We start from the raw sequence: 22,667 nt of genomic DNA, 5'->3' as shown, positions 1-22,667 counted from the left end.
CTGAAGCAGGTTCTCATTAAGGATTTACCTGTATTTGGCTCCATTCATTGTTCCCTCTATCCTTACCAGTCTCTCAGTCCCTGCTGCTGAAAAGCATCCCCATAGCATGATACTGCCACCACCACGCTTCACAGCAGGGATGGTGTAAGAAGGGTGATGTGCTGTTTTCTCCAGACATAGCGCTTTGCATTCAGGTCAAAGAGTTACATTTTTGTCTCATCAGACCACAGAATCTCGTTCCTTATGCTCTCAAGAGTCTTTCACGTGCCTTTTTGCAAACTCCAGGCGTGATGTCATGTGCTTTTTTTTTCAGGAGTGGCTTCCGTCTGGCCTCTCTCCCATAAAGCCCAGATTGGTGAAATGCTGTAGAGACTGTTGTCCTTCTGGCAGGTTCTCCCATTTCATCCAAGGAACTCTGTAGTTCTGTCAGAGTGGTCATTGGGTTCTTGGTCACCTCCATATTTCTATATTTTTTTCAATTTCCTAATGATGGAGATGACATGCTCTTGGAAACTTTAAACACTCTAGAAATTGTTTTATAGGGCCTCCTGAGTGGCGCAGTGGTCTAAGGCACTTCATCGCAGTTGTTAGCTGTACCACTAGAGATCCTGGTTCGACTCCAGGCTCTGTCGCAGCCGGCCGTGACCGGGAGACCCATGGGGCAGCGCACAATTGGCCCAGCGTCGTCCGAGTTAGGGGAGGGTTTGGCCGGCAGGGATGTCCTTGTCCAATCCCGCTCTAGCGACTCCTGTGGCGGACCAGGTGCATGCACGCTGATAAGGTCGCCAGGTGTACGGTGTTTCCTCCGACACATTGGTGTGGTTGGCTTCCAGGTTAAGTTGGCAGTGTCAAGAAGCAGTGTGGCTTGGTTGGGTCGTGTCTCGGAGGACGCATGGCTCTCGACCTTCTTCTCTCACGAGTCCTTGCGGGAGTTGCAGCTAAGATGCAAGACTGTCATGCCAATTGGATACCATGAAAAAGGGGTAAAAAAAAGTTTTACAAATAAATGAAATTGTTTTATACCCTTCCCCAGATATATGCCTCATCACAGTTCTATCTCAAAGATTTACAGACAGTATAGTTTCTGCTCTGACATGCAACTGTGGTACCTTATATAGGCAGGTGTGTTTCTTTAAAAATCAGGTCCAAACAATTGAATTGGCAACAGGTGGACTCCAATCAAGTTGTAGCGACATCTCAATGATGATCAAAGGAAATTGGATGCACCTGAGCTCAATTTGGAGTATCATAGCAAAGGGGTGTGAATAATTATGTAAATGAGATATTTCTGTATTTAATTTTCAATAAATTTGCAAACATTTCTAAAATCATGTTTTCACTTTGTCATTATGGGGTATTGTGTGTAGATGAGGGACAGAAAGTATATTTAATCCATTTTGAATTCAGACTGTAGCACAACAAAATGTGGAATAAGTCAAGGGATAGGAATACTTTCTGAAGGCACAGTACATACACACATGTACACACATGTACACACACACACGCGCGTTAGTGTCAATATGTTTTCTAATCTTGCTCTCTCCAGGACCCCACCAATGGCTACTACAACGTGCGAGCCTCCACCCTTGACGAGGGTCGCCCCGCCTCCCGCTCCATGCACTACTCCGACTACCGGCCCTCCAACACCCCAGGGGGAGCTGCCTCTGTCAGCAGCAGTGCTGGAGGATCAGGGGCCACAGCCAGCGGAGGAGGCCCTCCAGGCCCAGGGCCCCTCTCCACCCCCGGTCGCCCCAATTGCTACGACCCCCGGCCCCCCTCCAGACTCTCCCACAACAGCTACGCCCAGTTTAACACCTTCACCCGGGCTGGGCAGAGCCAGCCGCCCCCTCCCAACCCCCCGCCGCAGACCAGCGACTTCCCTGGGGACTGCAGCCTGTTGGACTCGCCTCAGCTGGCCTACGACAACTACGGCTATCCCTCTCACCCCTATACCCCCTACCGCATGGGCTTTGCCCCGCCCAGTCTGGCTCCATTGGAAACCGGGCCTTCCTATGAGATGTACGGGGTGGGGTCGGGTGTGGGGCCTGTGCCAGGGGTGGGGCCTGGGGTGGGGCCGGGGGTGACTCCGTCAGGGTCAGAGACTGGACTGGGGAAGTATGGAAGCTCCACCCGCTTCTCCTATACCTCGCAGCACTCTGACTACGGCCACAGAGGACACACACAGAGGATGCAGACACATGTGTGAGATGGATAACTGACATACAGTGCATGGTCACATAGACGGTGAGGGTGCATTCTCATACACACTGTCACTCAGACGCACACAGAGTCCGCACACACACGCATTCACATTCTCAAACATACGCACATATACTGTACACATGTGAGCATACACACGCAGATATACACACACACACACAGACACACAGAGGAGTTAGAATTTCCCCACGAGACAGGGAGGGTGTGAGAAAAGAGAGAGTCCAGATCAGTGGATAACGAGTGAATTCCTGGTAATCTAGAATTCCCACACTCCCAGTGTTCAGATCTTCGCTCTGAAAGAGCAGAAAGCAAAAGTCCAATCAAGACCAGAGAAGACGGGACTAGAGAGAACAAAAGATCTTTAGATGTTAATTATCGAAATAAATAGCATATGTGCTATGAATTTAGATTGTAATGAATGACGAGAGGGAGTGTTACAGGCAATTTATTCCATATTCGATTGCCAAATATTACAGTAAGGTATATCATGGAGAAATTGACCGTCAAATATGGTACTCGTTCGTTGGGCAGGAGAAACCTCAACTAGTGGAGGGTCATGACTGGCCGCCATTTTGTTTTAGCTGGTTGTTGTTTTATACAGTGATTTTAGAGCACATATATATCCCACATTGCTCCACTTCATTGGCGCCATTGGTGCTGGTTAGTGGGGTCATCGTACGTTTTGCACTGCATTACAAACAGTATTCATTGCTTAGAAATCCATCAGCTACATATATCTGTATTATATGAGTCTGTTTTTATTTGCACACCAACAAACTAGAGCTTTCTATTCTATTTTCTAACATTTTACAGAATTATTTTGGTCATATTTCTGTGAAGGAAGTGTCTGTGGACCAAGATGTTCAAACTTGAGTGTTTAGTCTTTGTTTGGGTGATATTCACCTCAACAAACAAAGAGAAACATGAAGAAGTATTTGAGTACCTGTTTTTGTCAGCCATGATGACTGGCAAGATTCAGGAAGGGGATGTTTGCTCTTTATTTGATGTAAATCTGGGGTTACAAGCATTTAAATGCAGTAGATACCATGGAGGAAGTCCTTCTATGGGAAGGTGTTGTGTTCAGGCCTTGAGGCAGTCCGGGCATATGGAACTACACTATAAGCCTGCTAGCCTGGCATTCAAACAGAATTTTTTACGTTTCACCATTTATATGAACTACATATTTTATATGGTGAAACATAGCGGATTCAGCTTGGATCCAGGCTATAAACCTTAGCTTGGTGCCCCCCTGCTGAAATAGAGAGAGGTGATGTGGTAGCCTGGTCGCAGATCTGGTTATGCTGTCTTGCCCACTCCTACGGTCATTGTCACGCTTGCGAACAAACAGCACCTGGGACCAGGCTAGTGAGATGGTGTGTATAAGAGTGGCCTTAGGGAACATGCGGTAATGCTTTCATCATTCATTCCTCCTCACACACAATCAGCCATGAGGGCCAGAGGAGAATGTGTATGGAGAGGTTCAATGAAGGTTTGTCTACAGTATTGATATACGGATAGTGGAGTGTGAATGTGTGTGGGTGAAAGATAGAGTGTGTGTATGCACATCTATTTGTACAGTGTTTGTATAGATGTGTGAATGGCTGTGTGTGTGTGTGTATGTGTATGTAATGCATATACATACAGTACTCTACCTGCGTGTGAACGTGACTATTGTATGCATGTCAGTGTGTACAGTACGTGTGTGTGCATGTCTGTATGTGTTCATGTGTGCGAGTGTGTTTCAGTAATATGTCCATATCATTTCTCTTCACGATCCTGTTCCAATACTTTTATACCTCTGGTAGGACTGTATCCTGTATTATTGTGTCTTTGAATTTAGAAATACAATGTTTATCTTATTGTACTGTTCTATGTAGCAGGAAAAAAACTGTTCAAAAGATCTACAACAGAAAGTGATCAAATTTTCATTTTTTAATTTCATTATCTCCAATATTTTTTAAAAATGGTATGTAATTATTTTTCCACAGTATAACAGAAATAAAAAGCACTGTTTTTTATAAAATTAATCATGTCATGTGATGCTTTCAGGGAATGGGATAACTACCAATTCGGAGAATTCAGTTTATTTTGTGTTTTCCCCCATAATCTGTCACGTCTGCTCCCGCTCTCCCTCCCTGGCGCTCGAGGGCACCAGCCTGCCGAGCATTACGCACTTCTGCCACCATCATTACACACACCTGCTTTCCTCGTCACGCACATCAGCGATTCATTGGGCTCCCCTGGACTCAATCACCTGTGTTAGTACCTCCCCTATATCTGTCTTTTCCCCCGCTCTGTTCCCCGCTTCAGCATTAATTGTCGTTTGTCTTTGTATTACCCAGTTCTGACGCTGTTCCCTGTCCTGTTCCTTGTCTGTGCAAAATTAAATGTTCACTCTCCGTACCTTCTTCTCTACTCCAGCGTTGATTCTTACAGAATTCTGAAGCCACCAAATGAAGCATCGGGGAGTGCTGGCTTTTTGGTTAGTGGTGACGTCGGGTCCGGGGGCCGCCGCCGATGGAACGGGGTTGCCTCAGCTTGCTTGTCGAGCTTCTATGCCCTAGCTGGCTCAAGAGGTTTCCTTGCCCCGGTTGGCTCGGCAGGCGCCCATCCCACTTCATGCTTCAACCGGATCGTCAGGTTTTTACGCCTCAGCCGGATCATCAGGCATCCACGTCTCAGCCGTCTCATCAGGTTTTTACGCCTCAGCCGGATCATCAGGCTCCCACGTCCCACATGGATCATCAGGCTTCACGCCTCAAACGAATCGTCAGGCTCCGACGCCTCACCCGGTTCGCCAGGCTCCCACGCCTCTGCCGGTTCGTCTGGCTTCTACGCCCCAGCTGGCTGGTCCAGCGCCTGCTCTCCCTCCCTGGCGCTCAAGGACTCCAGGCTGCCCAGCATTACGCACTTCTACCACCATCACTACGCACACCTGCTTCCCTCGTCATGCGCATCAGCAATTCATTGGGCTCACCTGGACTCAATCATCTGTGTTAGTACCTCACCTATGTCTGTCTGTTCCCCCACTCTGTTCCCTGCTTCAGCATTAATTATCGTTTGTCGTTGTGTTACCCGGTTCTGATGCTGTTCCTGTCCTGTTCCATGTCTGCAAAATGAAATGTTCACTCTCCGTACCTGCTTCTCTACTTCAGCGTCAGTTCTTACACAATCAACATATATTGTTACCTACAACCCAACGTAATGTAAAATAAATAAATACATTGAAACATATTTAATTACGACTAACAATTAAAAAGTGACTGCCCTTTAAAACCAACGAATCCCTTTGAAAACGGCCTATGTGGCATCAATATCAGTCAGAAAATACTGTTCATTGACTACATCTCAGCGTTCAACACCATAGCGCCCACAAAGCTCATCACTAAGCTAAGGACCCTTTGACTAAACACCTCCCTCTGCAACTGGATCATGCACTTCCTGACGGGCCGCCCCTAGGTGGTAAGGGTAGGCAACAATACATCTGCCATGCTGATCCTCAACACTGGGGCCCCTCAGGGGTGCATGCTTAGTCCCCTCCTGTACTCCCTGTTCACCCACAACGGCGTGGCCAAGCACGACTCAAACACCATCATTAAGTTTGCTGACGACACAAGTGGTAGGCCTGATCACCGACAACGATGAGACAACCTATAGGGAGGAGGTCAGAGACCTGTCAATGTGGTGCCAGGACAACAACCCCTCCCAAAGGCTCCTTAACAACTTGTACCCCCAAGCCATAAGACTGCTGAACAATTCATCGAATTGCCACCCGGACTATTTACATTGACACCTCCCCTCCTTTGTTTTTACACTGCTGCTACTCACTGTTTATTATATGTGCATAGTCACTTTACCCCTACCTGCATATACAAATTACCTTGACTAACCTGTACCACCGCACAGTGACTTGGTACAGGTACCCCCTGAATATAGCCTCGTTATTGTTATTTTAATGTGTTACTTTTTATTACATTTTTTACTTTAGTTTATTTAGTAAATATTTTCTTAACTCTATGTCTTGAACTGCATAGTTGGTTAAGGGCTTGTTAGTAAGCATTTCACTGTAAGGTCTACACCTGTTGTATTCAGCATTTCACGGTAAGGTTGTATTCGGCGCATGTGATAAATAAGATTTGATTTTGATTTGATTTGAAACACATTTCAAAATTGACTACAAAGTGTAAATAGGATCATTTTGGTCCTAAACCAGAGTTTGGAACCTGAGTGCGTCACGAGTAAATGAAGGTTGAGTTTGGATTACAATTATGTCAACAATTCATGACCCCTTTTTCCAACCTCAACCTGCAAATCGCCCCTCCGGCACTTTGCTTCCCTTCATTGAATGGGCCTCCGTTGTTTCATCATCCCCAATGCGTTCAAAGGATCACGGCCATTTGAGACCGAAAATCCCTATATGGATTGACCATGCCTCCGGCTCCGGTTCGACCATGAATGCTTCCAGCAAGATGCTCAGCCAACTATGGTTTGCGTCCGCCCCCCCCCCCCCGTATACCAGTAGCTAGGTCATATACTGCTGATTATTATCTTGTTATGTACAGTGCCTTCGGAAAGTATTCAGACCCCTTGACTTTTTCCACATTTTGTTACGTTACAGCCTTATTTTAAAATATATTTAAGAAGAAAAAAAATCTAATCAATCTACATAATAATGACAAGGCGAAAACAGGTTTCTAGAAATGTTTGCAAATTTAATAAAAATAATACATTTTTAATAAATACCTTATTTACATAAGTATTCAGAACCTTTGCTATAAGACTCGAAATTGAGCTCAGGTGCATCCTGTTTCCACTGATCATCCTTGAGATGTTTCTACAACTTGATGGGAGTCCACCTGTGGTAAATGTAATTGAGTGGACATGATTTGGTAAGGCACACACCTGACTATGTAAGGTCCCACAGTTGACAGTGCATGTCAGAGCAAAAACAAAGCCATGAGGACGAAGGAATTGTCCGTAGAGCTCCGAGACAGGATTGTGACGAGGCACAGATCTGGAGAAGGGTACCAAAAAATGTCTGCAGCATTGAAGGTCCCCAAGAACACAGTGGCCTCCATCATTCTTAACTGGAAGAAGTTTGAAACCACCAAGACTCTTCCTAGAGCTGGCCGCCCAGCCAAACTGCGCAATCGGGGGAGAAGGGCCTTGGTCAGGGAGGTGACCAAGAACCTGATGGTCACTTTGACAGAGCTCTAGAGTTCTTCTGTGAACAACCATCTCTGCAGCACTCCACCAATCAGGCCTTGATGGTAGAGTGACCAATGAAAGCCACTCCTCAGTAAAAGGCACATGACAGCCCGCATGGAGTTTACCAAAAGGCACCTAAAGACTCTTTAGACCATGAGAAACAAGATTCTCTGGTCTGATGAAACCAAGATTGAACTCTTTGACCTGAATGCCAAGCGTCATGTCTGGAGGAAACCTTGCACCATCCCTACAGTGACTCATGGTGGTGGCAGCATCATGCTGTGGGGATGTTTTTCAGCGGCAGGGACTGGGAGACTAGTCAGGATCGAGGCAAAGTTTAATGGAGCAAAGTACAGAGAGATCCTTGATGAAAACCTGCTCCAAAGCGTTCAGGACCTCAGACTGGGGCGAAGGTTCACCTAAGCACACAGCCAAGACAACGCCGGAGTGGCTTCGGTACAAGTCCTTGAGTGGCCTAGCCAGAGCCTGGACTTAAACCCGATTGAACATCTCTGGAGAGACCTGAAAACAGCTATGCTGCAACGCTCCCCATCCAACCTGACAGAGCTTGAGAGGATCTTCAGAGAAGAATGGGAGAAACTCCCCAAATACAGGTGAGCCAAGGTTTTAGCGTCATACCCAAGAAGAATCTATGCTGTAATCGCTGCCAAAGGTGCTTCAACAAAGTACTGAGTAAAGGGTCTGAATACTTATGTAAATGTGATATTTCCGTTTTTATTTGTAATACATTTTCACAAATTTTAAAATAACTGTTTTTACTTTGTCATTATGGGGCATTGCGTGTAGATTGTTGAGGGGGAAAAAATATTGAATACATTTTTACAATAAGGTTGTAATGTAACAAAATATGGAAAAAGTCAAGTGGTCTGAATACTTTCCAAAGGCACTATGTGTATTATCCTACACACTGGCTATTATTTTAATGAGCTCTGCCCCCAAACAAGATCAAATTTTGTTGGTCCAAACTGGACCAAATCTAAACCAATCATAGATGTCTATACTTCACAAGTTTGGACATCAAAGTAGAGCTCAGAAGAACTCATTAGAGTACAGCACAGAACCGTAGAGTTCAGTACAGTACAGAGTTCAGTACAGTAGATACAGTAAAGTAGAGCATAGTTCTGTACAGTAGAGTATAGTTCAGTACTGAACTCTACTGTACTCTACAGGACTGTACTGTATTGTACTGAACTATACTCTACTTTTCTTTACTGTACCCCATGTACTGTGCTGTGCTGTACTGCACTGCACTGTGCTGTCCAAACTTGTGAACCCAACTGTGGTTTGTGAGTACTATGATTTCCCATTGTAGCCAATTCAATTGCAGAAATTTCTTACACATTTTTGGGAAATCTGTTACCGATTTGGTAGTTTTAGTCACTTAATAATTTAAACAACATTTATAGCAGTAAAAACATTAGAACTAATTGATAGGTCTACGTTTACTTGTTACTTTTGTGACATTTCTTTATCCTGCCTCCTAATTAGAGAGAAAAATTAGAAAATATCTTAAAGATACTGTATGTGGGGTTTTGGTAACGGAATTTCAAGGCACGAGGCAATGTTTCTTAAACTTACAGAAGGCAATTACAGTTTTCTACAAATTGATATGTTGATTTCACATCTCCATCTCAACCAAAAATCGAAGTTAATGAAAAGGACTAAATCAAATGAAACTTTAAATGCCCTTAAATAAAGTTTGATTTGATTTAGTCCTATTATTTAACTTTGTTTTTTTGGTGGAGATGGAGACGTGAATCCTTGAAACCCTAGGGCCTTGGCCTATATGTATTGTCTAGTTTTAGTTGAATCCTGGGTTGAATTGAAACAATAGCTGTTGATGACTTTGCAAATGCTATATAGGCCTAAATAGTATCATTGATTTATACAAGATTCATAAAGTATGGTTACATTTCATTTGCTCTGTTAAACTTACTCTTTGATATGACTTCGATAGCAACAGTGAATCTATTTAATTTTTAAGAGGAGGATTCTCTAATAATTATCGCGATAGCACATTGACAAATGTCTAAGAGAAGCAGGCCTGGGTTCGGTTATAACCCTGGATGGGAGACCAAAGGAAAGCTGTAGATAGATACATTCTCAACCTACTGTTTTTTTTCTGATAGTGGCTATAACATTGAAGATCTGACGTTGTCTCAAAGGTACAAATTCAACATATTTTATACAAGGTTAGTTTATGTACAAAATTGGTTACCATGATGACATAATCCTGTGGTTGAAATTTCACCCTCAAAACAACAGTTCACTCTCACGATTTTGCAAATCCAATGTATTTTAAAAATAGATCGTCAAAATATGTTGACAAATTATGTTGAAACAACGTTGATTCAACCAGTTTTTGCTCAGTGGGAAGTACCCTTGTGACACCTCTTCCGTTGTTGCCAGAGTTACCTCGACTCCTATGAAAGGACACTACCTGTCTACACCACCTCATAAGATTACCTGCTGCAGTTGTTTGAGAGATGTCCAGTTTGCAGCCGAACATGCAGCTTGAAAAGACCAGCAAGGGGGCCCTCATCAGCGTCATGCAGACATGCCCTCGCTGTGAGCATTCATATGAATGGAACGGTCAGCCACATGTTGGCAAGTATTCGGCCAGCAACCTTAGTCTGTCAGCGGCAGCAGCTTCCACAGGCTCATCAGTTGTATAAATACAGAAGGTAACCCTCTTCATTACTTTGAAACATTTGATAACCCAATTGTGAAAAATAAATGATGTGAACTGACATTATTTGTTGCTTATTTTCTACTTCTTAGATGCATATAATGCCCTGTGTGTGTGTGCGTGTGTGTGCGCATGCGTGCGTGCATGACCGACCAACCAGGAGCTGATCTACGCTCTGGCAAAGACCTTACCTCCTGCCTGCTCACCAACAGTCATTGATGGGGAGAACAGAATTAGGTAGGTTTAGTCTGACCTGTTCAAATTTCAACATAATTGTCACGTCCTGACCATAGTAAGCTGTTATTTTCTATAGTAGGTCAGGGCGTGACAGGGGGGTTTTCTAGTTGAGTTTTTCTATGTTATGTTCTAGTTTGGTATTTCTATGTTGGGTTGTTCTAGTTTTGTATTTCTATGTTGGGCTTTGTTTGAGATGATCTCCAATTAGAGGCAGCTGGTCATCGTTGGTCAGGGCGTGACAGGGGGGTTTTCTAGTTTATGTTATGTTCTAGTTTGGTATTTCTATGTTGGGCTTTGTTTGAGATGATCTCAAATTAGAGGCAGCTGGTCATCGTTGTCTCTAATTGGAGGTCATATTTAAGTTGGTGTTTGTCCCACCTGGGTTTGTGGGAGATTATCTTTGAGTCAGTGTATGTTTCACCGCTGCATCACGGTTTGTTGTTTTTGTCATTCAGTTTATTTATGTATTGCATAGTTTCACAGTGTAAATAAAATGTGGAACGACACACATGCTGCACTTTGGTCCGCTCCTCCTTTCGACAACCGTGACAATAATATCAGTTTGTGTATCAGATATAACCTATTCTAACTGCCATTGCTAATAACAGTGACTATGTGTTGTGGCAGCCGGCAGGGAGAGGTGAGGGGAGTGGTGATTGAGGGGAGATATGTCAGTCTGTTGGCTCCACCCCCGGTCCTTATATGGACTTCCTGCCCCAACGAAGCAAGACTGGAACTCCTTAAGCCAGGGAGGGTTTGGGGATAAAAGAGGAGGGAAGCAGCCTGCACAATAGGGCAGAGTAAGAGGGAATCAAGTGTGCTATGCAAGAGTGGGAGAAGAGAGCAGATTATCTGTGAGTTTACATGTTGTGACCTCGACTGTTGCACCGGATTGGCTGAGAACCAGAGTGTGAGGATTACCCCTGGGGAAAGGAACGGACAAAGAGAATGAATTGTGGACTGTGAATTCCCCCTTCTTTCCCTGTGTACAAAAATCCATAATAAACTTCCCCTAAGTGTTCTATTTGTGCTACTGGTGCCTGTTTTGTTATTGAACTTGGTGACGTGGAAACCCCACACCCTTGATCCTGCTACAGTGTGTATGTGTTCACAGAAATATGTATGGAGCCAGCAGATGGAGACTTGCAAGATGATGTGATGAAGTCCAGACTGACAGACAAGCTTGTTGCTGATGTCTTTGAATGGAGAGAGACCTGGCACTAACATTTTACTACACAACGTTTACTTGTATTGTCTTTTTATTATTGAATGGTATCAGACAATATGGGGAGGGAGAAGCCCTGTGTGTTCTGCACCAAGATCAGTGAACTCCTATTGTATACGGGACACCACACAGGAAGGTATGACCCCTCTGACATGTTTGCCAATGTAGCTTCATTACCACCAGACAAAATGCCGATAGGCACAGTATCTGTATTGGCTGGGAACGACAGTGAAAGGTGCACATTGTTATATTAGCAGAACCTGGCTTCTATGGTATTATGTGAAGGGTTGTATATTCTACATGGACCTATATTTAAAATATCTACATAAATTCAGCGCTTGTATTCTCATATTATTCTGTAGGCTACTGACCTATTCAAAGCTTCCTCTGGCATCTCACCATATATCTCCCTGTAGTTATTGAACTCAATCTGCAGGAGTTGTTTGTTATGATTGCCTGGGGGGAAATGGCTGTGGGCAAGGTTCTGACAGATGGGTGTGTCTTGGTGGTGGCATGGACACACCCACATCAAACCACACCCCCAAGTCAACTCCCGTGAGGCTTTGGTCATGGCCGGCAGCAATTCTGGAGGAGCAAGCCAAATAACTATATTATATAAGTGTGAAAAAGCATTTTTTACGTTTTCCACTACCGTAAAAATACATTTGAACAGCAAGTCACACAATTTTTCCATATAGCACCAACTCAACTTCCATTATACTTCAGTGCGATAGGTGGCAGTACCATCATTCTGTCAACTTTGCTTCCCAAACCAAAAAATATTTTTTTTTAACAAAAGACTGGCCAAGGTCAAGGAGCAAAGTGTTGTAACTGCGGTGAAGAACATGAGGTTACCAAAATCAGGGCAGCTCAGTCTGTCTCCTATGCAGAGGCAGTCAAAATGGTATAAAGGTCTAAAGGTCCGATGGTAGTGAATACTGGTAGAATTACACTGCAACATACACCGCAGCCTGCGTATCAACAAGACCCAGAAATTCTTCAGTTGAAGAAAGTGGACTTTATTGTTTTCATAGCAATGGTGGTAAATGGCACTGTGCACATTGAAAAAAAGTCAAGAAAGGTTGATATCATTGTTTCTGCAGTTGAACTATTTCTGGGATTAAAAGACAGCTAAGATCTGAGGAGCTACATGGAGTACTTTTCCGTGTGGTCGCACCCTTTCAGGCCTCTGAATCTGAGCGGGTTTTTTAGGTTTTGATTGACTAAAGGAGCTGGAATATATATTATTTATTTATTTAACATTCTTTTGAAGTTTTTGTGGGTTAATGTAAATGTTCTCTTCCCGGTGGAATTTACTTTTCTTTTGTGAATTTTTTCACCCCCGTCCAGTTGTTGGCAATAATACACTTTTTAGCATGTAGTTCGCCCTAAACCCCAAACTAAACCCCAAAGAAGAAGAAGAAGAAGAAGAAGAAGAAGAAGAAGAAGAAGAAGAAGAAATCATTACGTCACCGAATGCAGAGCTACTTTGACTGCAAAGATGGCGGGGACAATGTTGAGGTCGCTTAGCAAACTCGGACGTCCTTCAACAAAATTGATTATAAATAGTAATTTGGTTAGCCCTGCTTGCACTGTCCTGCAAAACAGGTGAGATTCTCATAGTTCGATAAGCGCAATTATAGTTTAACCGATCAATAATGTCCAAATAGGTCGTTTAGGGATCAAAAACGGTCACATAACAGCTAGCATTAGCTAGCTAACAAAAGGCACTGCTCATCTACAGCAGGGTTTGGGCTTGTCGTTCACATACCTGACACGACACACAACATCAAGCTTATGTTATGTCAGAAGGAACTGTTGCATCATTGCTGTAACATTAAAAGAGCTGTTAGGTGGCTACCCGGCTAACGTTAGTAGCTAGGTTACTTGAATCGAATCAGGTGGATTCTGACAGCACTGCAGCACATTCGATTCATGGCCAGCTTGTCATCTTGCGAACAAGCAGAGTGACGTTAACCTAACCTAGCAATTTCTTGCAATTTAAATGCATGTTTCTTACTATTGTCCGAAAAAACATGTGTACAATGAGTGGAATGTTAGCACAAAATAGGTCTGGAATCTAGGCTAGCTAGCCACCTTGTTGTAGTTAACTAGGCTCAATAACAACACGTTTTACATAACGTTATGAGTGTTTACACAACCTGATGCCATTTACTGTATTGAGGTCAACAACACCGGTTGTACACCTCTCACACGTTCATATGAATCACTTCAGGGTCAAACATAAAAACGTGTTAGACAGTAACTTGGAACAGTTCAGCCTTACTGATCCATTTGTGCCTTGACAAGTCGCTATGGACCATTACCAACAGTTGGATAATGCTTGATATTGAGGCCTGCTTTATACACAAAAACATTTAATTTGGTCAATCTGTTTAATCCTACCGTTTTACTTGTGTGAAATGTGACTAGTGACCATGTCGTCAGTCTGTCTTGGCTGACCTAGAGCAGATTAATGCCCTACCCTGGACTCTAGTCTACTTATATTAGATTTACATTTACGTCATTTAGCAGACGCTCTTATCCAGAGCGACTTACAAATTGGTGCATTCACCTTATGATATTAGGAGTTTACTTGGCACATGTTATCAAAAAGGTCAAATAAGGGGTGCTTATGTTTGTCCTGTTTCACACATGTACACGTGTATAACCTGTATAAGTGTGTGTGGTGTGAAATGTTTATTTTTTTGCATATCCCACTCCCCCCTGAGACACCCCCAGTGTGGGGTCATGGCCAGGGATCATGTATTTTTTTTTGTTATTGCTCTGAGAACGCATTCGTTTACCTCACAAAACTGTGTAGGTCAAACCAGTGGTTTTCAAACCTCCTAGACGTTTCACAATGTTGTTGTAGTCCTGAACTAGCTCACCTGATTCAGGTAGTCCAGGGTGCTTGATGATTAGTTCAAATACATGGAACAGCTGGGGGTCCCTGAGGAGCGGTTTGAAACCTCCTGGTTTAAACACTTGGTCAACAACATCCACACACTGCCTTAGTACCATTGATGCATCATGGTTGCTTGTTATTCTCTCTTTCCAGGCAGAAACAGTGGCAGCCAGATGTGGAGTGGACGGAGCACTATGCTGGGGCGGTGATGTACCCCAGCGCCATCACTGAGAAATGGGTCCCCCCACCATGGAATGGTACGCCCCACTGTTGTGTATTGTCTTTATCTATAGGCCTGCAAGTTAGTAATGATGTGCATGAGTTTTTGAGTACTAAAATTGTATTCTGTTATATTACGTCATGTTTTTTTTACTATAAAATAGGAGTCTTGACTGTGATAAGGGCTCTGGAAATAAGGGTCTCTTTTCTGCAAAATGAACAAAACAAGGCTATGCCATTGCACAGCCATAGGCTTCTACAAGCAAGCACCACATTAATCAGCTTACTTTTTGATTGTGTTCCACGATAAAATATAACCAGTTGATTTTGCAGTTTCAACAAATATATCTTAAATGGCACTTTGTTTTTTTATTGACTGAATATATGAGGCAACTTAGCAGTTAGGATGTGTTATCTGTAATGGTTATGATAAATTAGGCACTGGTTCTCACTGTTGGCATGTAGATGAATGCGCACATTTTTTCCCACTGCCGCCCTTGTTCTAAAAATAGCTTTTTTTCATTCGAGTACTCAGTCAAAGGTCAAATCCCTAGTTGTTATTTAGGCCCAAGTCCAAAGTTGTGTATAATGATTGAAATCTTTTAGTTCCATATGTGGGAGTTGCATTTTATTGCCTGCTACTCCATCGAACCTGATTGGCCACAACGTGGTTGTCAGTGCTTTCTAAACTCATTCTGTGACTTTATCACTTCGTTATAGATTTAGAGTCATTCCACATCATACTCTGTGACTTTATCATAGTCATTCTACATTCAGCTTTTATCTAAACTCGTATGCAAGAATTCCGAACCAACTAGCCTGTCCAACCTCTCTTTCTTTTCTCTATGTTGAACCCTGACGAAGGCCAAGAGATGAAATGCTTTGGTTTTACTTTTTAACAATAAAGTAGCTTTTCTTATCAACTTTAACTGCCAAATCTCCTCTCAATCCCTCTCTCAGATAAGGATGCTCCTATGGAGAAGGAGGTGTCTAACCTGACCATTAACTTTGGCCCCCAGCACCCCGCAGCCCACGGCGTGCTGCGTCTGGTGCTGGAGCTCAGCGGGGAGTCAGTGAAGAAGTGTGATCCACACGTGGGCCTGCTGCACCGCGGCACAGAAAAACTCATTGAGTACAAGACCTACCTGCAGGTACGTAGCACACCTAGAGACAGTAAGGTATGTAAGAAGACGAAAAAATCCTGGCAGAATAGTTCAGCCGTCGGCTAGGATAGCAAATTGTCTGAAAGTTACTAGCGTAAGTGTCCTGGCTAAGATGCTTGTAATGTACACGCTCGTGTTTAGGCTCTTCTACAACGGGCATGTTTTTGTTTGATGAAATGCATTGACCAGTCTTCCTGTGTTTTGCTGTAGGCGCTGCCTTACTTTGACAGGTTGGACTATGTGTCCATGATGTGTAACGAGCAGGCCTACTCTCTGGCCGTGGAGAAGCTGCTCAACATCCAGGCCCCGCCCCGCGCACAGTGGATCAGAGGTGAGACTAGCTGCTACTAGACGACCTCGCCAGAAAGGACAAACTAACCAATACCTCAAACTGATGAGGAAACCAACTTGCATGAGTTTTTTTCCCCCTGAATTGTAGGTTCAGAGATAAGGGTACAGTTTTGGTAAACAAGTGAAATTTGTGGTTAAGGTGGTGCACCTCTCTCCTTTACCAGCACAACAGTAACAAGCGTGAGAATCTTAACCTTCTGAGGTCATCTGGCCCCATTTACCCTTTCATACACGGTCACTAGGGGTCAGTGGTTAGCTACATGGAGTTCAACATGGATATACAGTTGAAGTCGGAAGTTTACATACACTTAGGTTGGAGTCATTAAAACTCGTTTTTCAGCCACTCCACAAATTTCTTGTTAACCAACTATAGTTTTGGCAAGTCGGTGAGGACATCTACTTTGTGCATGACACAAGTCATTTTTCCAACAATTGTTTACAGAGAGATTATTTCACTTATAATTCACTGTATTAAGTTGACTGTGCCTTTAAACAGCTTGGAAAATCCCAGAAAAATATGTCATGGCTTTGAAAGCTTCTGATAGGCTAATTGACATTATTTGAGTCAATTGGAGGTGTACCTGTGGATGTATTTCAAGGCCTACCTTCAAACTCAGCACCTCTTTGTTTGACATCATGGGAAAATCAAAAGACATCAGCCAAGACCTCAGAAAAAAAATTGTGGACCTCCACAAGTCTGGTTCAAGCAATTTCCAAACGCCTGAAGGTACCATGTTCATCTGTACAAACAATAGTACGCAAGTATAAACACCATGGGACCACGCAGCCGTCATACTGCCCAGGAAGGAGACGCGTTCTGTCTCCTAGAGTTTAACGTACTTTGGTGCAAAAAGTGCAAATCAATCCCAGAACAACAGCAAAGGACCTTGTGAAGATGCTGGCGGAAACAGGTACAAAAGTATCTATTCCCACAGTAAAACGAGTCCTATATTGACATAATCTGAAAGGCTGCTCAGCAAGGAAGAAGCCACTGCTCCAAAACCGCCGTAAAAAAAAGCCAGACTACGGTTTGCAGCTGCACATGGGGACAAAGATCGTACCTTTTTGGAGAAATGTCCTCTGGTCTGATGAAACAAAAATAGAACTGTTTGGCCATAATGACCATCATTATGTTTGGAAGAAAAAGGGGGAGGCTTACAAGCTGAAGAACACCATCCCAACCGTGAAGCACGGGGGTGGCAGCAACATGTTGTGGGGGTGCTTTGCTGAAGGAGGGAATGGTGGACTTCACAAAATAGATGACACCATGATGAAGGAAAGTTATGTGGATATATTGAAGCAGCATCTCAAGACATCAGTCAGGAAGTTAAAGCTTGGTCGCAAATGGGTCTTCCAAATGGACAATGACCCAAAGCATACTTCCAAAGTTGTGGCAAAATGGGTTAAGGACAACAAAGTCAAGGTATTGGAGTCGCCATCACAAAGCCCTGACCTCAATCCTATAACAATTTCTGGGCAGAACTGAAAAGGCGTGTGCAAGCAAGGCGGCCTACAAACCTGACTCGGTTACATCAGCTCTGTCAGGAGGAATGGGCCAAAATTCACCCAACTTATTGTGGGAGGCTACCTGAAACGTTTGACCCAAGTTAAACAATTTAAAGACAATGCTAACAAATAGTAATTGAGTGTATGTAAACTTCTGACCCACTGGGAATGTGATGAAAGAAATAAAAGCTAAAATTAATCATTCTCTCTACTATTATTCTGACATTTCACGTTCTTAAATTGAAGTGTTGATCCTAACTGATCTAAGACAGGAATTTTTTACTAGGATTAAACATCAGGAATTGTGAAAAACTGAGTTTAAATGTATTTGGCCAAGTTGTATGTAAACTTCTGACTTCAACTGTACAGAGGGACTGGGGCCTGTAACACAATCTCCACACAGGCAGAAGATGGGCAACAGTGGTGAATTAAGTAAGTATGACTTTTCAGGGTCTACTTCTGTTGTTTTGCAGTTCTTTTCGGAGAGCTGACTCGCATCCTGAACCACATCATGGCCATCACCACCCACGCCCTGGACATCGGAGCCATGACCCCCTTCTTCTGGATGTTCGAGGAGAGAGAGAAGGTGAGAATGGAAACAGAATTTAGGATCTGGGGCCGTATCAAGCATAACAGAGTAGGAGTGATGATCTAGAATTAGGCACTCTGAGATGCTTTATGAACGGGGTCCTGATCTTCCTCCTTTCTTTTTGCTGAAGTAGCCATTTTTGGAAGTCCTTTTTCTTATTGGTATATTAACTCATTTAATATCATCAGGCAGGCCAAAACTCCATCTCACCCAAACAGGACGGAATTTCAGGCAGTCTTTTCAAACGGCTCTTACACTAAAAGTGTATTATCATAATTTTCAGAATTTCCCAGTATTATTCCAACCTCAGTGTGTAAATATATGGAAAACAATGAAAAACCATGTTTTTTGATAGCACTGGACCTTTCATGGTGTTTTGTCTTGTCTCTATCCTTCTAGATGTTTGAGTTCTATGAGCGTGTCTCAGGGGCCAGGATGCATGCAGCCTACGTCAGACCTGGAGGAGTACACCAGGTGAGGGCTGCCTGGGAACTAAGTCTTATGGGGTTTCTCCTGGGTGACGTTTCTCCTAGGTCCAGATCTAGGATCAGCATCCTCTCCCCAATCCTAACCTTCACCATTGGGGGGGGGGCCGCAAAACTGACCCAAGATCAGCGTCTAGGGGCAACTTCACCCTACAGCTATGTATGCGATGGAATGGTCGCTATAAAGAAAAGATGGTTGTGTTATCTGCTTGTCCCAGGACATGCCACTGGGACTAATGGATGATATCTACGAGTGGTGCAAGAACTTCTCCATCAGAATAGATGAGGTGGAGGAGATGTTGACCAACAACCGTATCTGGAAGAACCGCACTGTGGACATCGGGGTTGTGTCTGCAGAGGACGCACTCAACTATGGCTTCAGGTGAGACGCACTCACTCACACACTCTCTCTCAAACTGTTGAGAAGCTAATGAAAGATGTAAATAACCCCCTCTGCTTGTCTGCCAGTGGTGTGATGCTGAGGGGTTCAGGCATCAAGTGGGACCTGAGGAAGTCTCAGCCCTACGACAAGTATGACGAGGTGGAGTTTGACGTTCCCATCGGCAGCAAGGGAGACTGCTACGACAGGTGAGAAGAAGGCCTACTGTCCTCTCTCTGTCTGCCTCTCTCTCTCTTTTACTTAGTATTGCCTTTGTGTAGATGAGAGATTTTGTCTGTTTTACCTTCATATTTCTTATTGATTGTTTTTGATTGAATCCTCTACATGATCTGTTTTGGCGTTGTCGGCGGCTGGTCTAGTGGTAGTGCTGCCACACACGGACCACATGCCCCTGGAGGGCAGCGGTTTAATCCCCCGTTCTGCCACCCCCCCCCCCCCCCCCCCCCCCCATCTACTTATCTAGCTGTATCTGTCAATACAACTTTTAAAATACCTTCACAATATACATGTTTACATCTTGTTTCCCTCCCTCCTTCCTCTCCCCTTTGTCTTTGGTGTTGGTCAGGTACCTGTGCAGGGTGGAGGAGATGAGGCAGAGTCTCAGGATCATGATCGAGGCCCTCAACAAGATGCCAGCGGGAGAGATCAAAGTGGACGACGCCAAGGTGGCCCCGCCCAAGAGATCTGAGATGAAGGTGAGAGAACGACTGAATATTTTTTTATTTGAGATCATTGAGGACAGCGGGGTGCACGTTTTTAGCCCTAGCGCTAAACGCACCGGATTCAACTAATCAAACGGCTTGATGAGTTAATTAGTTGAATCGGGTGTCCGAGTGCACTTCTTTTGGGTGCTCGGGACCAGGATGGAGAAACACTGATTCGGGGCATTTAGATCATCCTCGATTTTTGTCTGCCTTACCCTGTAGTTAAACACAAGCCCTGGTTACGGTGGAGTGTTTCACATCGAGTCTCTATAAGCATAAACATCAGTTGTAATGGTGGTTAATGTTCCCATGTTAGATGTCCATGGAGTCTCTGATCCATCACTTTAAGCTGTACACAGAGGGTTACCAGGTGCCCCCCGGATCCACATACACAGCTGTAGAAGCACCCAAGGTAAGCCCTCCCCTTTCTTCAGACGTGCATGGATAGAAGGGCTTTGAGCCTTTCTGTTTTTTAAAAAAAAGTTATATTGAACCTCAAATACTTTGAGGCTATTCTATGTGAGCAGTTTACCGTTTGTAATGGTGAGATTCTCCTCCAACTGATCCATTTTGTAGGTCATAGGATGCCTTTAGATATAAAACAATTCCATGTCATTTATTACATTGATTTGACAGCCAGAGATATTCTGTAAATGTGCCAGATTCAGCTAGCTGGTTAATTTGAATCTGTAGTCCCTGGATATAGGTAGACTAATACACTGAATATAATATGCTGTAGGTGCTGCTGGTGTGTGTAATGTGATCTCCTGTCTCTTCCAGGGAGAGTTTGGTGTGAATGTGTTGGGGAGGAATATTAATGTGTAATATTGTGTAATTTTGCAGGGAGAGTTTGGTGTGTATCTGGTATCTGACGGCTCCAGCAGGCCCTACCGCTGCAAAATCAAAGCTCCAGGATTCGCTCACTTGGTACGGGGAGTTCAAACTACCACAACACAGACAGAATTCACGCCCTGAATTATTTAATGCAGTTGTTATAAATTATTCAATGTGTGAAACAGCTTCTTCCTCAAGGCTACTTATAGTTCATTAAGGACATTTATAAACCAGTATAATAGCATTTGTAAAAGAACACAAACCCAACCCTGCCTTCCCCTCTCTGTCTGTGTTGTAACATGTTTGTTCTTGGGACATTAACACACCAGACCGTCCCACACTGTTTTGGTTTCCGTATCAAATCACTTTATTTGAAGTGCATTGCGCAAACGTGTCGCAACACAGATTTTATACGAAAAAAGCTATGTATGATGCTTCTTTCGGTTTATAGTTGATTGATGGTTTTGCGACTTTGTCTTCCCCAGGCTGCCCTGGACATGATGGCTAAAGGACACATGCTGGCTGACGTAGTGGCCATTATTGGTAAGAAATGTTTCTACTGGGTTATGTTCAGTAGGATACACTGTAGCAAAATGTTTTGTGACGGTTAACAAACATCTGTGTTCTAATTGTATTAATACCTCTGTTTCACAAACAATTCTCCCTGCTGAACACAACCCTTATGTTATCAGTCAACCATTGAATATCAGAATTCTTAGCAATGCAATTCGTGTACACTGAACAAAAATATAAACGCAACATTTTCAAAGGTTTTACAAAGGAGTTAAGTTCATATAAGGAAATCAGTTAATTTTAAATACATTTGTTAGGTGCTAATCTATGGATTTCACATGACTGGGAATACAGATATACATGTTGATCACAGATACCTTAAAAAAAAAGCTATGCGCGTCGATCAGAAAACCAGTCAGTATCTGGTTTGACCACCATTTGCCTCATCTCCTTAGCATAGAGTTGATCAGGCTTTTGTGGAATGTGGTCTCACTCTTCAATGGTTGTGCAAAGTTGCTGGATATTGGCGGGAACTGGAACACGTTGTCCTGGGCTGGCGTAGTTAGATGTGGTCTGTGGTTGTGAGGCTGGTTGGGCGTACTGCTAAATTCTCTAAAATTAGGTTGGAGGTGGCTTATGGTAGAGAAATTAACCTTCAATTATCTGGCAACAGCTCTGGTGGACATTCCTGCAGTCAGCATACCAATTGCACACTACCTCAAAACATGAGACATCTGTGGCCTTGTATTGTTTGACAAAACTGCACATTTGAGAGTGGTCTTTTATTGTCCCCAGCACAAGATGCACCTGTGTAATGATCATGCTGTTTAATCAGCCTCTCGATATTCCTTTCTTGGCAAAGGAGAGATGCTCACTAACAGGGATGTAAACAAATTTGTGCACAACATTTGAGAGAAATAAGCTATTTGTGCATATGGAGAATTTCTGGGATCTTTTATTTCAGCTCATGAAACATGGGACCAACACTTTACATGTTGCATTTATATTTTTGTTCAGTGTAGTTCCTGTTCAATGTATGGTTGAGTTTTATTTTTTATTTTTTTTGTGACAGGCACCCAGGACATTGTGTTTGGAGAAGTTGACCGTTAAGTTAAAACACCTGACTGTTGAATCGATGACACCCATGGTTCCAGTCTGAAGAGGATTTCTCAGCGCTCTCTTTACGACCTTGTTTGTCTCTCATTCACCGTACTGAGATTTTGACAGATGGGCCAACTCGTAATCATTGATGTATAATGCTGTAAACCTAATAAATATTTTATCTCTGATCGGTCAAATAGTGTCATTTCACTTATCAGTATTTTTGTAGTTAAGAAACGCATACAGTAAGACCTTCAGGGAAGTCATAGCTCAATGTTATTTCCGTTTTCAAAA

At 43.4% G+C, this 22,667-nt stretch overlaps 2 protein-coding genes across 3 annotated transcripts in view; both read left to right on the top strand.

Annotated features, from left to right (window-relative positions):
• LOC106608745 (kin of IRRE-like protein 1) overlaps positions 1 to 4,247 on the top strand; it is a 40,841-nt gene extending 36,594 nt beyond the window's left edge. For both annotated transcript variants that reach the window (XM_014206855.3, XM_014206854.3), the window contains exon 15: positions 1,547 to 4,247. In XM_014206855.3, coding sequence (XP_014062330.1) covers positions 1,547 to 2,206 — 660 coding nt within the window. In that variant the 3' untranslated portion in view covers positions 2,207 to 4,247. The remainder of the gene's footprint in view (positions 1 to 1,546) is intronic.
• Positions 4,248 to 13,044: 8,797 nt separating this feature from the next.
• ndufs2 (NADH:ubiquinone oxidoreductase core subunit S2) lies at positions 13,045 to 22,561 on the top strand. Its single transcript, XM_014206856.3, has 13 exons — positions 13,045 to 13,208; positions 14,662 to 14,765; positions 15,688 to 15,878; positions 16,101 to 16,221; positions 18,221 to 18,333; positions 18,736 to 18,810; positions 19,040 to 19,203; positions 19,290 to 19,409; positions 19,787 to 19,916; positions 20,242 to 20,337; positions 20,769 to 20,852; positions 21,245 to 21,302; positions 22,345 to 22,561. Exons 1-13 carry the CDS (start codon positions 13,102 to 13,104, stop codon positions 22,380 to 22,382), a joined length of 1,401 nt encoding a protein of 466 aa, XP_014062331.3. The 5' UTR covers positions 13,045 to 13,101; the 3' UTR covers positions 22,383 to 22,561.
• The last annotated feature ends 106 nt before the right edge of the window (positions 22,562 to 22,667 follow it).

Source organism: Salmo salar, chromosome 07 (genome assembly GCF_965601325.2).
Source record: "Salmo salar chromosome 07, fSalSal1, whole genome shotgun sequence".
Lineage (NCBI taxonomy): Eukaryota > Metazoa > Chordata > Actinopteri > Salmoniformes > Salmonidae > Salmo > Salmo salar.
The sequence above is the reverse complement of the archived record's forward strand: the minus strand, read 5'-3'. Positions and strand labels throughout refer to the sequence as shown.

Bases quoted from the DNA above. Each gene is read 5' to 3' on its own strand.
- ndufs2 (XM_014206856.3), top strand. From the start codon at position 13,102: ATGGCGGGGACAATGTTGAGGTCGCTTAGCAAACTCGGACGTCCTTCA. The intron at 19,917-20,241 runs GTGAGAGAACGA...TTCCCATGTTAG, and splicing joins CCAAGAGATCTGAGATGAAG to ATGTCCATGGAGTCTCTGAT. The intron at 20,853-21,244 runs GTACGGGGAGTT...TGTCTTCCCCAG, and splicing joins CTCCAGGATTCGCTCACTTG to GCTGCCCTGGACATGATGGC.